Source organism: Anas acuta, chromosome 4 (genome assembly GCF_963932015.1).
Source record: "Anas acuta chromosome 4, bAnaAcu1.1, whole genome shotgun sequence".
In the NCBI taxonomy this organism is placed as follows: domain Eukaryota; kingdom Metazoa; phylum Chordata; class Aves; order Anseriformes; family Anatidae; genus Anas; species Anas acuta.
The window spans coordinates 65,182,701-65,198,988 of NC_088982.1; the positions used below are offsets into that span (position 1 = coordinate 65,182,701).

General features: G+C 37.6%; 1 protein-coding gene across 1 annotated transcript in view; it reads right to left on the reverse strand.

Annotated features, from left to right (window-relative positions):
• Window positions 1-951: 951 nt before the first annotated feature.
• Window positions 952-16,288, reverse strand: part of SNCA (synuclein alpha) — a 70,153-nt gene continuing 54,816 nt past the window's right edge. The window contains exons 5-6 of the mRNA XM_068681704.1: window positions 3,143-3,232; window positions 952-1,578 (exon numbers count right to left, since the gene is read on the reverse strand). Coding sequence (XP_068537805.1) covers window positions 1,546-1,578; window positions 3,143-3,232 — 123 coding nt within the window. The 3' untranslated portion in view covers window positions 952-1,545. The remainder of the gene's footprint in view (window positions 1,579-3,142; window positions 3,233-16,288) is intronic.

Sequence of the window (16,288 nt, forward strand, 5' to 3'; positions counted from 1 at the left end):
GCTTCATTAAGCAATTTAACTATTGATGAAAATATCCACAAGTTGTTTGAATGATCAAGGGGATTTTTAATTGCTTTTGAAAAAGAGTTTGGTAGCAATTCTTCTGAAATAAATGAATTTCTCTAGAAATATGGGGTTGGGACTTGAAGGTGACATTGGAAATAGAAACACCAGTTCTCAAAGCACCATGAAAACATCATGTTCATGTGATTTTGGCTGAAAGTATGACACGACACTGTCAGCTCCCACAGTATACAAATGAGACGAGCACATACCTGCATATAATCTGTTCCACATTGGGCATGCCCCAGAACACTGGAAAGACTTTAAGGGTACTTTAAAATCCTACTTAGGGTTACAGAATGTTAAATGAAAAAAAAACTGTACTGTTCAGGGTTAGAGGCAACATTTGATTCAGACAGTAAAACATGAGAGAAGTAAAAACATCTCATGTTTATATCTTTTTAATGTATGGAAAAGTATCCAGGCAACATAATAACTAAAATTACCACCTGTAAAAACAGACGCTAAACTGTACTTTTACTAAATGAGACTTTATACAAGACAGCTTGATTGCAACTAATCCATCACTCTTCTGTACTCTTGTAGCCCAGTGTGTTAACAACCTTGAAAAGGTAATTCCTTAAAGAGCCTCACAATACCCTGATAGCCTTCTGTAACCCATTATTAATGGCTCCATTCACTCTTAGGTTCTCCTTACAGTGGAAAGTTCATTAGCACTACAAATAAATCTCTTTTGTCAAACAATTTACTCCAGCTGAGGAACCAGCCCTGATACTCTCATCCTTCATCCTGATTTGGTACAAACCAGATATCTGCTTGCTTGTTTTGTTCCTCCAGCTCTTTCACAGGAAGCAATGCAGCCTGAATTTTTCACCATGTGCTATTGCAGAGAAAATAAGGTGTTACAAATCATCACTAACTTGTAAGTTCATTTTTAATGGGTTATATTTTATTTGCTTCAGTTGAACACTATTATTTACAGACACAAGTTAACAAAACACATCACAAAACAATAAAATTTCAACAGCTAATATTTATAGGTGCATAGTTCATGCTCAGTTACTTTTTTCTATATATAATACATACACATATATATAAAGCTCTCACAATAAGTCATCTCTGCACAGAAAGAATAGTCATTGGAAACAAATAAAAACTGTATCATAAACAATATCAAATTACTGACAGCCTATCAACAAAACATGTACAGAGTTAAAAATAAGCAGTAGACACTTAGGTGTTTTTATTTAGTATTTTCTTTTTAATTTTTAAACTTGAAGCCACAATATCCACAGCACAACAATGACCTTGCCAACCAGCTTTCATTTCAGCAGGAGGGAAATGCTGAAACAAGGTGGATGCAGTCACAGATACTCCAATCATTGCTGATGGAAGACTTCAAAATACACTGTAAAAACTGTAAAAAAATTTTACGACTGGGCACATTGGAACTCAGCACTTGTACAGCATGTGACGTCTTTGTTAGTAGGTTTCAGGAGATACAAAGGAAGGAAAGGTCTCTCATGCTTCGGGTTCATAGTCTTGATACTCTTCCTAATGAGAAGAGCAGACATCAGTGCTACTATTTCAGATAAATACAACCTAACATATAACCTAACTTTTACTGCTTGTCCTAGTCATACTAGATACAGTGAAAAAATATGGATTTTCATGTGATAAGGATATTGCCTTTTATTATTATTTTGTTACATCTTCCAGATACTCTGTCTTACAAACCGTGGTGTTTACAGAATAGGCTTTCACAGTGGTTAACATACAATTCAATTACCAGAAAGACTCACAGCAATGAACTTGTGAGTAATTCTCAGCAGGCATAATGATCTAGGGAAGAAGGGGAACATTGGCTTTCTGTGTGTGAAGTCTACATATATAACTCTTCGGCATTTATTTTTTTTTAATCCTGTTCATCTGAGTGGAAGCAAGCTGCTACACTTTATCCGGGATCCAGCAAAACACTTGGATGTGTGCTTCAACAATAAAGACCATGAATATCTGAATACTTGCAACTGGGCTCTTATGTCTGCTTACAGTGAGTTACATGAACCTGTCACTGAAGAATCAGGACTGCAGGCTGTCTTACAAAGGGCCATTGTGAAACACTTCATGCCTTAAATGGTTTCCTTAAACACCAGAGGCAGGTGAGCCTTATCTGTGGCTGAACTGTTAACATACACATTTCAGGCATGTTATCTGTACTGATACAGGACTTGACCCGGCATGGTCAGAATTACAGACGGATCTCTTCTGGTCCCCACTGATATTGCCTGGAGCCCATGAGGCCACTCACAGCAATTCACTTGCCACAGATGGGAGGAGAAGAACCTTTGGGCTGAACAACAAACCAGGTGCTGCACATACTGATAAGAGCTAGTAAATCATTTAAACATGTGTTTAACTCCAGGTACTTGAGAAGCATCCATATTTTCAGTTATATTCATGGTGTTAAAGATCAAGCAAGTTTTACTGCATCATGGCCTAGATGTTTTATATTCCTGATTTTCAGACTAATCATAGAATCATTTAGATTGGAAAAGACCTCTAAGAGAATCTAGCCCAACCTTTAACCTAGTACTGACAAGTCCACCACTAAACCATGCTACTAAATACAAAATCTACATGTTTCTTGTTGACCGCCAGGGATGGTGACTCAGCTGCTTCCCTGGACAGCCCATTCCAATGCTTCACAACCCTTTCAGTGAAGACATTTTTCCTAATATCCAACCTAAACCTCCCCTGGCACAACTTGAGGCCATTTCTGCTTGTCTTATCATTTGGTGCTTGGGAGAAAAAAACAACCCCTACCTCACTACAACCTTCTTTAAGGTAATTGTATAATGTCTCCCCGAGCCTTCTCTTCTCCAAGCTAAACAACCTCAGCTCCCTCAGCTGCTCTTCATAAGACTTTTTCTCTAGACCCTTTACCAACTTGATTGAACATGCTCCAGCACATCAATGTCTTTGTTGTGCTGGAGCACACACCATTATGTGCCACAGTAATGCCACCAGTGTGTGCCACAGTAATGCCACTCAAGCATGTGGCTCCCCACCCTTGCTTTTCTCCTGTGTGCATGCACAGCAAATACCACAACAGATTTACCTCTGGAGGCATTTCATAAGCCTCATTCTCAGGATCCACAGGAACATCTGTATTGTTCACCATTCCTTCCTGCAGGAAACCTTCTTCATTCTACATTTAAAACAGAGAAGAAAAGTGTCAGACAAACTGCTTGCTTCAACATTTATTCCAAAGCATGTCCTTCCTCCCCAAGCAGTGACTACTGACTGTAAAGGGATTTTACAAAGTATAAACAAAAACTCAAGAAATATGCACAATAATAAAAGCCCATAATGTATTTTGGATCCTAAGTGACCCCTCTCCTTGAGTCTGGACCTCTGTTTTGTAGCTCTGTTGTAAATTTTTCCTACTTAAGTACCATCCTGATTTCCATTTAACTGTCAGTGCAGCTACGGTGGCTCAAGGATGTTGCCGGGGGTTGTGAAGTACTAGAGAACATCAACTCCAGAGAGATCTCCTCCAGTTTCCTTGTGGGTGTCCATGTGAATGACTACCATTATCTTATTGTAGAGCTGAAGTGCTGCTATCCCACTTCTCTCTTGCCATGGACAAGCCAAGAAGTCAATCTAAACAAAAAAATGATACTGCCACCAAGTTAAACCCATTGCAAATGTGTTGGACAAGTCATAAAGCAAAACAAAACAAGCTTTTGCTCCTTAAGGGTAAATACAGTCCCACATAACTTGTTCAAGTTGGTTGTCCCATTTACATCTATTGGGGGAATTATTATCTAATTATTATTATTTAATTACTACTATCTAATCGAATAATCTATTATCTAGTATTATGTAATAATTATTATTATTATTATCTAGTTGGGGGAATAAAGTCATAGGTGTGCAAAAGTAATTGTAAGAGCAGGCAAAAAGAATTGAGTGGTATCAAGACAGAATGACACTAATCCTATTAGATATTTTGTTATATTATAGACAGATTAATCACTCTCATAAATCATTGCTTATTTTCTAGTTTTACCATTATTTCAAAGTGGCTAAAGGAGGGAGAAATATTATAATTCAAACTTCTGCATGCTGTTTTTTTTTTTTTTTTTTTTTTCTAACAGTTTTAGAACCTAACCATATTGGGAAAAGTCTTTTTTTTTCCTTAATGAGTCACATTTTTATATGCTTTCTTACGTCAATTAGCACGTTACTCTATGCAGTATTAGTATATGACATGAGGCACTATGTGATGCAAGACTTGTTACACTCTCCTCTGGGCATCGGTTATTGACCATTATAGAAGTGTTTCTACTTTCTGTGGTAATTTTTACAAGAACCTCTAAGAATTAATGGGATTACATAGGAATAAGGACTAAATTGCTGAGTAAAACTGTGTGTTTTCCTAGAACTGTATGTACTATTTATCATCTAAACCAAACACAAGTTCTGAAGGAAAACAAAATAAAACTAAACAAAAACCATGCCAATAGGGCCAATTCCTGTAGTAGCTGTTAATGCAGAAGGTCATGGAGAAGAAACATGAGTTTTGCCTAGCATACAGACTGCTGGAGTTAGTACTAAACTGTAAGAAAATTTATATGAAAACCAGAAGACAAGCTCAATGGCAGTATTGTGACTACATTGAATTATTCCACTTGCCAGTCTAGACAGAAATGTACTAAAGAAAAACTATGAAATTTAGGAAGAAATTCACTAAAAAAACCTTGCATGTGAGTACCGTGGAAAGGAATATAAAATTAATGATCTTTAAGGTCCCTTCCAACCCAAACCACTCTATGATTCTATGATATTTCTATAAATTACTTGAAATAAGGGGACACATTCCTAAAATGTTACATGAGACATCCTCAACGATACACCGAGATTTCACAAAACTAAACCCAGTAATTCAGACTGAACTTGAAAATGCTTAACACATGAACAAAATTTCTCCAAAATCATAGCTGAATTCAATCAATCCCTCTTTGCTCTTTTTAATACTTCCTCATCTTTTTTTTTTTTTTAGTTTTCTTCCTTTTATTAGCTTCTTTGTATAAGAATTTGTACATCCTAATAATAAGTGTTCAGTAGTAATAACAACTGTACAATACTAACATTCTGCAAACACAGGAACACAGGAAAAGGAGATAGGCCTTGCATATTTCGGTTTCAGATACTTAGCACTGAACACATTTTATCCTGCATATTGTTCATACTTCAGATGTGACTTTAATAATTACCTCTCTTTCACCCCCCCATCTTTTCTTTGTCCCCCTGTATGGCTTTTCGCACTGACTTTCATGCTTATTCTGATGTTCTGCTCCCTTCTTTTGCTGTTACTCCCTTTCACTATTTCATCTCAGCCTCACACTTCTGCTGTTCACTGTTTGCCATGTATCAGCTTTTTCTGTGGTCCAACCAGGTAACAACAGTCATATTCCATTCCTCACTTGCTGTATCCTTCCATGCACTGAATGTGACTTTATCTGCCAGATACAAAACCTGTTCGTCCTTAGTTCAGTCATATATTCACTTTGGTACTTGTGCACGTGCATGCGCACACTATTTTCACCCTCAATATATAAGCCCATGATGTGCAGAATTTATTTCTATAGTGTGAATTCTTCTCTCTTGCTCTTACTACAGATTACTGTTATAATAGTGACACAGTATCAGTCAGCAGCTCTGCTGGAGTCTTATTTTCTTATCTCAGAAAAATTTCAATTGGTTGTGCCTGTTTTTTGGGGGGGATAGAAGTATACAGTCTTTTGGTGAATTCCTCAAGTATACCTAAGTGAAAAAGATAGGGCAAGTAAAAAACATAGGACAAGTCACCAGTGTAATATAAAAGGTCCAGTATGAAGACATACATTGCTCCTAAATGGGACCAGATATCCTGTTTCCTTTAGAGGTAAACAGAATAGTTTGTGTGGAGTCAATACCTGGTAATCTGCTGAGCTCCCTTCACACAATGCCTGCTAATTAGTATTCTGCACTGCTCTGTGGTACAGTTAACATAGACAAATTCCACAATCGAAGGGACACTGATGAATAGAGCTGCTAATATCTTTATTTAGTCCTGTGTTTTCCAGGAGAACTAATATTTTTGGATGTTCACCATGACATGCAATTTCTCAGGCATGAAACTATCAGAAAAAACAGGCCCATTTACAGTCCTACCCTGGCTTATCAAAATGCTTAAGCTCCTGAGATTATTTGATGTGCAATATTTAATTATCCTAGCTTTTAAGCACATTTTTAGAAGTGTTTTTGCCTGGTTACTTCTCTGAGAAGTAGAATTAATCCCTACCAGCTCTGGCTGAATTAGCTACACCATGTGTGTGATGCAAATTTTAAAGCTGTTACAGTGCACCTCATCTAACGTATCAGCTCTAACGGCCTACAGCTCCTGTCTAGTGCTCACTCTTTTATTACAAAATACTGTTTCATTTCTGCTTCTCCCTATCATTAAAGAACAGCTTTGGCTAACAATTGGTACATCAAGTAAAAAAAACGGTGCTCAAAAATCAGCCTGGAGGTTGCATGAGAAAGAAAGTGAAGTTTAACGTTATCTGCAGCAGGAAAATAGGCAGCAAGTAAAACCACCAGGACCATTAGTAATGATGAAACAAAAGATTTGCCAGCAGAATTTTAGAAAAGAGCTTCAAAGCTCATATGGTATGTTTTTTGTAGTTGTTGTTAGGAACCTCTGAGCTGCCCATCAGGGTTACAGAGACACAATGCCTAAAAAAGGCAGAATTTATCATCTTCCCAACTTCCTTTAGCAAGTACCAATGGCAAGTTCAGGATGGAGAATCCTTTAAGGCCTCGAATAAAAGAACCAACAGCACTAGTAAAATACAGTGATCACAACATCAGTATTTCTTTGAAATGAAGCAACTCACAAACCATACCAAACCACCATGGGAACTCCGCTTTGGAGTGGCTTGTCACCTTTGTCTAGTTGTAAACAGTAACCCAAACACTACCCTTCATCTTGATGTCACTGCAGATCACATGAGAATGCTGTTACTCAATGTCACATTTGTTACATGTAAAGTATAGCACAGATCACCACATCACAGTTTTAATGGCTCTTCTCTCTGCTTCTAATGTACAATTCCTCTAAGGTTAAAATATCATGAAGGTAAACAACCACCCCTAGTAACAGAGACCCATTTAAGGTACACATTATATCATTACTTACTTCCATTAAAACAAAGAAATGCAATTTTACTTTCTCATGATCAATAATTCCATATCCTAACTTAGTTACAGAAGAGGAAAAGCACCTTAGAGAACAATTTTTTCATATTATGAAAGATGTTTTTCCCTTCAAGCTGCCACCTCTTTTATTTATTTATTTTTTAAACCATATAGAAAGGTAATTCCAGAGGGACAGTTTTTATTAGAAGATCTGAAAAGCTAAACATTAAATTTCTGAGAGATTACGTCAGTTCTGAAATGGGGAATTTGAACTCTTTGGCAGGCAAAACACTTAAAAATGGAAAATTGCAAATCATGCAATAATCAAGGTGTTAAAAGGTGAAGTGAAGAGAGATGCTTGTCTCCTGAGGCTTCCCTGAAGAACAAGTGCCTGCCTGTATCTTGGTTTAAAACCAGATTGCTCTGGGTTAGACTAGTACTTTTGCATTCTCTAGTCTTGTGGTCTCAGACCCTAACCTAAATTATGGAATTAAGGAATTCATACCTTGACAAAGCTTTGTGATTATCAGACTTGGACAGCCCAAGACCTGCACACCATCAGGCAGCCTAACCAGCCCTGTTTAAATTATAGAAGTATTTGACAAAACTTCAGGCTTAACCTTTTTACCAGGAAAAAGAAAACTAATGGGTTTCTCTTATTTCATTGTTTTCAGTGAAAAATAGCAACCCATTCCTTCCCTTTACTCATTTTTTTTTCACCTTATAACACTCTTGGTAGAAGGGAAGAGACTGTTTAAGATGCTCTACTCATTGAAAACTGACCAAGCTATCTGCTTGTGCTACTACATTTTGGTCAGCACTGGGTACCAAAATGGTCCCCTACTGGGTACTGGAGTGTGCATTTGATTTTCTCACTGAAATGTCTTTGAACGCTGAGTTATTTAAATCAGAAATAAATTATTTCACCTCAAGGCACAGACAAAAGCAACTTTAAAAGGAAGCAGTGTAATTGTAACCTAGCAGTAGTTCTATGCAGTGTAATTTACTCTCTCTGGCTAGTAACACATTTTTTCTTTCCAATATGAATGCTAAAAATGTCTTACAATCATAAATATTCTCATGATTACTGCAAAGTAATTCCTTCTGGAGTGGTTCCATATTCTGAGATAAGTAAAGCAGAGTATTTAAGTGTTAGGTCTTCAACTATTTATACCAGCAAGAGGAGATCACCTTGGAAGTCAGTTCAGTAATCACCAAGGCAGGAAGGCACCTCTGGAGATCTAGTCCAGCCCTCTGCTCTGCTCACAGCAGGGTTACTTACAGCAGGCTGCTCAGGAATATGTCCAGTCAGGTTTTGACCGTCCTCCCCACAATCTCCCCACAATACTGGATATTGTGGTCCAGCATTTGACCACTCTTGCAGTGAAGCAGTTTTCCCCTATGTTTAAATGGAGTTTCCTGCATTTCAGTTAGTGCTGACTGTGCCCCCTGTCATTTCACTGGGCATTGCCTAAGAGTCTGGTTCAATCTTCTTTACCACCACCCCCATCAGGTATTAATATACACTGTAAGCTCCCCACCCCAAAATGTTCACGTTCATGTTATTTAACACATGCTGGTTTTCTGTCTGTTCTTATGAAACAGACTGTTCTTATATTCTTATGAAACTTCCCATGCAGATAACGTGGGAGGATTATTTCTCTAGCAGAAAGCTCTACTGTCCACAAACCACGATATACATAAAAATAAGGCAAACAATAAGGTGGTTTCCCCAAACACCTAACAAATTAAAGTAAAATGAGAAATCATAATTATTTTAAAGAAAATAGAATATTATAAACTCATTAGCTCTGGTCACATCACATCACTTGCCAGTCTGTTATTGAATATTTTATAAATAATGGTTAGTTTTGAACCAAAAGGCTCTATGGAGAAGGCAGTGAACAAGAATAGGTAAGCAACTGTTTTACAGGGTAATTTTGGGATGGCTCTTTTGTAAAGGCCTTTAAAGTCCATTATGTAAATCTTTGAAAACCTCACTGAAACATCCCACGCAGAGCACTGTTGATGAAGTCCAGACATTTGTGCATATGGATCAGGTGCAAACTGGGAGGCTCAAAATAAAAATAAAACTGTAAAAAAAGAAATAAATTACATCCAATAGCATCATTACATTGCAAATTTCCATGTAGTGCTAAACTGGTGTAAGTCTAGTATTGCTCTCTACTACTGTATTTCCAGACCCTGTGCACATCAAGGACAGAACTGGCACAGAGGTGGGGCGGGATGTGATATTTGGTGGGCAAGGTTAACAGCTGTTAACTTGGTCAGCAGCTTTAACTTGGTTAACAGCTAAAGCTGTTAGTCTCGTGTCTGTTACCATATCCCAAACCTATAAACAGGCAGGGCTGCCTTAAGTCCTTACCACTGGTAACTGAATATCCCTTCCACCTCACTAAGCCCATTTCATTTTGATATTATGCACTCTGCAAGAACTTCCCTCATATAACCATCATTATATGGCAGATCTTGCAGAAAAATCTGGGGATTCCTGATTAAAAGATTACCTTTTGTATACCCATGCAGCTATTTTGCCTGCTGCCCAATTTAATTTCTTACTACAAGCTGAACTGCAGTTTGCTCTGCCAGTGGGATTAAAATTCCCCTTTGAAATGAAAAACCACGTGGACTCTTTCTTCTCCATCAAATGTCAAGATACTTTTGGGACTAGATACTGGAACAAAGAGAACAAGTAACTGCCTTTTCCATGTGGCAACTTACCTTTTACAGATATTTTGAACATAAAGCCGAACTTACCCAAAAGGGAGAAAAATCCACAAACAAAACAGAAAATCCAAAATAGCGTGCAAAAGAAAGTGCTGCCAAAATGGCCTTGATTTATTTGGTTTCCTAGTCCTAATGTATTCATTGTGTGGGGCTGATTGGTTATAACTGAGTTGTCAGGTCAGTTTAGGATGCCCTCAAGCTCCTGCTCACTCACTGAAACAGCCAGTGCCTCCCCTCCTGCCTGTGGCTGGAAGCCTCATCTGGGAATGAAAAAGCACTAGCAGCAGTCTAGTGGTTTTATTCCAGTGTCAGGGAGACACAGAGAGCAAACACACCCATACACTGCCTAGAAAAAAAAAAAAGCTTTTAATTATCCCTACACTAAACACCTATGTAAAGAAGATTTCAAGAAAGCACTATTGCTTACATGCAGCCTGAGATGTGAAGGAATCTAGCTGTCCTCATTCATGACTCAGAATGTTAATAGTGAAATGGGGCCACTGTTTTCCTCCTTAAATAGAGAGTGTAAGTGAAGAAGAGGCATTTAATTAAACAAATAAATGTCAGAGCAACAGCAGAAGTCCAACAAAATGCTAACATAGTGCCTGCAAGTGCTCCAGGCTGCATTTAGATTCATGTTTTTATGCCCTCCAGTTGCTAATGACAAAGAAGTGAAAAGGATAAAGACTGAGGCCTATAGAGAGAGGAAGAAATGTGATGACTGTCTAAATGTCTGCAGTTACATGCCCATCGTGGTGTCTGCAAGTGAGTACAAATAGTGGCTGTTTACAAAAATTTATGAACTGTTGCAAATTCCTTAAAAAAATGAAATATCTTAATACAATACAGAATGTGTATATTATTGCTTTAAAATTTCCCCATTTAATGGTACTTGTAAAGATGAAATCAAATTCAGTTCAGAGTACTACGCGAACATTTTTGTGGGCAATCAACTTTCCTAAAACCCATATTCATGTTTTGCATTAACCAGGCCAGTAAAATTACCTAGTTAGAGCTGCTGTTACTTTTGTTATTCATTTATAAATGTATGTAGTTTACAGGTCCTACTAACAAGTGGAATACATTTGAAAGTCACATGAAAGACACGTGCATTAATTACTGATGATGTGAAATAATAAATTGCATAGGGGCCGGTTTGATGTGCCATCCATAATGCATGTAAATGCATCCAGAACACACAATCCTTCCACCTTCACACTTTTCACCTTTGAACCATTGAAAACTCCACTGAAAACATTGAACATTGACATTGAAAACTCCACAGCTAGGGGAAGAAAAAGCTAGGACTCATTCCATCTAATTGTGAAGTACCAGGAACGACACATGCTAGCTAAACATCAAGTCAGGGGCAGGCTGCCAAAAAGCTCCAAACTCTCTCAGCTGCAAGGCAAAACCAAAACCTTTACTGAAGAGGGATGAGAGACTTGAATTTTGGAAGAGAGCCAACTTGTGCTCTTCCTCACGATGAAAAAAAAAGTGGAGCAGGAACACAGACCAGTCAGCTAAGTGCCCAAACAAATAAAATACCCAAATAAACAGAAAACTTTTTGAAACCAGCTAGAGAAAACAGGGAAATGGATTCAAGCCAAAATCAAAACAAACCATGACAAAACTATTTTTTTTTTCTCCTGGGTCAGTGTAATTCTCCTCATGGATATCAGATAACTTTAATTTACTACAGTCTTTGCTGTGTCACACTTGACATTCTTCTGAAAAAGGTAGAGAAGCATAGGTTAACAAAAATATTTTAGGGTGACTGTAAGTAGCCTTGTTGATACTGGACATTATTCAAGCGGATCATTCCCAAAATTGAAGTCTCTATCAAGTAAAATTTCACAGAGACCAGACACACAATTCAGTAACACCAATAACTTCATTAAGGATTTGGAAGAAGGACCAAAGACTGTATGTTCGGCCTTCAGCATAATAGAGGGACAATTTATAGCCTGAATTTATTTTTGTTATTCTTACTACAATTTAAAGTGAGCAGAACGAAATTGAATAAGTGACTGAAATAAATAACATGCAGTTCAATGGGAAAAAAGTGTTAAGATACTGCATTTAGGCACTCAACAAATCGAAGAAGATGGACAAATAGTGCACAGAAATGAATTACAACGTCAAAGAGTAATATTAGCCAGTGATGTCATGCTACTGGAAGAAATACAGACCATTCTTTTACATTTTAACAAGGTCTGTGAGGTAATTGGCTTGGTCAATTACAAGCATGCCTTCTCCTGAATCCAGACTTCAGTCTACACAATGCATGTTAAAAAGGATGTTGGAAGATCCCAAAGGAGAACAGCAGAAATTATTATGTCCTAGGATAGAGAGGAGAGATGAAGAGACCTGTCAGGAAAGTATAAAGGAACTTATAGGCTCATATAATCCTAAAGCAATCACCTGAATTAGAAGTCTTTTAGAAGAGGATACCCCTACATCTTGCAGGAGCTCCATGGGATTATCCAAACACATCTGACCTCCTCTACTGCAGCGAAGGAGTGTCTGATCCGTATGAACCTATTATCAAGAACGACCTCCCAGTATGATACCTGAGCTTTGTCTTCATTAAATAAAAACAGAACATAATGGTAAATAACATTGATTGATCATGTTAAGTAAACCAATGACTTTGCAGTCAGCATAGAAATAAGCAATCATCTTCAGATGTGGCTTCACTGTTAATGTTAATAAAGACGATTTAAAATAGCGTGGTCCCACTCAATGCTTCAAAGTTATTATACTTTGTTTAAGACCGCATGAAGATCATAATCACATTTCAAAGTAATATAAATTTTTAGTGCAGATAAATTCCAAAACTCATTGTACAGGCTGTACTTACTCATTGTAAGTATACATTCTCTTTACTAACAGAAAAATTTAGATGAGGAAAATAAGTTCACTCTAAAAAAGATCTCACCTCATGTAAATAGTTCATCCAGTGCTGTATTACCTAGAAAAAACAATCTCTAAAACATAATAATTTCTGTTATTAGAAAACAATCCCCTATACAGAGCTGCAGGAAAAGTAACGCTCTAGCATCGTGGACAGCACTAGTTCTGACACTGTTAGATGTAGCCCCAGAGACAGCACACGTTTCAGTTCTGTATCACATCTTATGTGAATGTAATCACCAAGCAATAAAATAACATGCAATCTTTGTAGGTACAAATGAAACTATTGTATTCTATTCTAACTTCACTCATTTCCAAACTGCCTACTAAAAAATGCAATTTAAACAACAAAATATGAATAAGTAAAAATGTACACACTTACAGGCACACACATGCACATGTATGTGCTCATGAATAGAGGCAGAGAGATTAATAAAATCCCATTTGCTTTTCATCTAATTGAACATTTCCAAAAAGCAAAACATTGTAAATGTAGGGTCAGATTCTGATGTGTTTATACATGTCACACGGTACTTCATTCCAGGAGGGTGCGAGTGGATAAACTACTGCAACAAGCATACACTCATTTGCTTTTACTCTCCAGCATATTGAGCTGTGGGTTGACAGGGGAGTTAGTGGCAGTACGGTCACATTCAGAGGCTGTAACTGATGGACAGGACATGCTGCTAGTGAAGGAGTTAACTCTCAACTATTAGCAGTGAGCATCTCTCTTCAAAGTGTTCCTTCAATTCCAACATATTACAGCACTTTACTAGATGGGGAATTTTAAAATGCTTTATCTAAAAAAGAAATAAGCAATTGCTCTGAAAAATGCCTGCAGCAATTATTTGAACTATAAAGATTTTGGGTGTATTTCCTGCAATTGTGATCTATTCAGCTGCAGATCAAACACTACAAATGACTAGAAAGTCAGGATGCATTTTAAAATTTAGAGTCCTGAAGTATCCCTCTTCATGTGGAAGCAAGCATGTAACTATTCAGATCTCTCACTTGCATTGGGAAAAATTACTTAGTTCACTGGCATGAAACACAAACTTAACCTAAACTCTTAACTTTTCTCCTCTAAAAGGGGAATAATTCCTTTTAGCTAAGTTGAAGGAATTATTTAATAAGACCATAGAAGGCAAGGAGAATATTACAGGACTAGTTCCTAAATATATGATACTTGTGTATCTGTGGTTTCCTTCCATCCTCCCTGGAATTTGGTACTGTTACCATTGCTTTTCTTTTTGGCTTAGAAGGAAAGATCAGACTGAAGTCTCCTGTCCTCTAGACTTTGTGAGAATGGAGTTCAAGGCAAAATTATGACCCTGTTTTCAGACATCTGCTGTTCTGAAAGTGATACATACCACGCAAATCTGTATTACTTCTTCATATATAGAAAATCACAAGAGTGCAAGTTTGGAAGGGCCTTGAGTCACCTAAGTCTCTGCTTTAGGCAGGTTCAGCTTTCCCTATGTCATTCCCAACAGATGTTTGGGAAAAGCTGACTTAAAAGCCTCTTGTGACAAAAGTTCCACAGCATGGCCAGGCAATCTATTCCTGCACTTAATTGCTGTTAGCATTAGAGTCTTACCTGGTGCCCAACCTCAATCTCCTTCACAGCCATTTAATGTTAGTATTTCTAGTCCTATTCCCACTGGGCACAATCCCCTTTCTCTCTGTAGCTGTCTGATACAGGACAGACCATTATCCTGACTCCTTTCAGTCTCCTTTTCCCTGGACTAAACAACCTGTTTCTGTTCATACAATACAGTTTGCTGATCTGTTGAGTATCCACTGCGCTGTATCTCCGTTGCTTGTTTCAGAGTCACACGTAAGGTATCTCTTGCTATAGTAAGGATGTGGCTGCTTGGTGTTTGGAACGGAGTCAAGTAGGTCAGAGAGGCAGTCGTCGGCCTGCTACAGGAAAAGGAGGCCAAGCCCCAGTGGGGTATAAAGCAGGAAAGCCACTTTAACTAATGTGTGCTGATGATCTCCTCAGCCACTGATGTAGCTTCATAGGGGAATTGTTACTGCACTGCTTTTACCAAAAAGAAACTTCTATTGATAAACTGTCAAATCATTTGAAATTAAAATACAGACCTGCTCATAAGTGATCAAAAATAAATAAATAAATAAACCAACAAAAACAAACAAACAAACATGGAAAATAGGTTATCAGAATTGTTTTTTTTTTTTCCCTCTGGTCCTCCTTTATTATTAACCACAGTAGTTCAACAAAGTTTTGCCTGTTTGGCAGAGGTCTGCTCTCTGTACTGGGAAGGAACTGCAGTCACAGTGTTGTGACACAGCAAAATGTTCACCATAAACTGCCACAATTCACAAGTGTCAGTTGGTGCCACAACCACAAGGAGCATAACAAAAGCAAAATACCCTCTTCTTCACTTTATGGCTTGAGAGAGGGAACTCTAACTATGTTAGAGGCACTGCCCCACTAATATTTAAGCATACAAGAGGAAAAAAATGGTGCATATTCACCATTGAGGTAATATTCAAAAGAGCAGTTGAGGTAAAGTATTCATTCTGTTCACTTCATCCAGATAAACAGAAACAAACAAATAAAAAAAAAAACAAACATTTATGTCTGGAAATTCTGAATGAAATATTACTAGCATAGCAATTGCACTCATTTTACCCTCAACTTTCGACTATTCATATATAGAACAAAATAAATAAACCTACTTTTCTTCAAATTGTAAGTCATTTACCTGTTATTTACAGAAGCTCAGTTGAAGTAGAGAAAGAACACTTTTATGTATGTCATGCCTATGAGAATAATTATCAAAGTTTATTCCGTCTTAATGAAGGGGTTCAGTTAAAACACAAAGAAGGAGCTGAAAGAACATACAGTTCACAAGCAGCAAATGATAGTTGCTGCGGTTCTTTCTCCTACAATTCACATTTGCAGTTTCTGTGATCAACATTGATATGCTGCCCAGAGGAATACAACATTTTCAGCATTTAGGTTCTCACTGTTGTAGAGCTCTTTCATATTTTACAGCTTTACAGAGATTTTCAGCACTGAGGATGATGCAAAAAGGCTGCCAGGACTGGTCCATGTTTCAGAAAAAGATGGTGTGCTTCTGACATGGCTCCTTGCAGTTTGAAAACAACACAAGAACCTATCTGCTATCACTTATAGAGACACTCCTCTACGCGCACTCTTTTTGGTGAGCATTTAGATATGAACGAGAGCCAGATCTTGAGAATCACTCATGCAGAACTCAACATGAACAATGCACTTGCATGATTATCACAGCTGGATGCTGAAGCGTTTGCAAATGCTCAAGCTATATCATCAGTTAGATGCCCAGCTGGTCAATTTATGCAC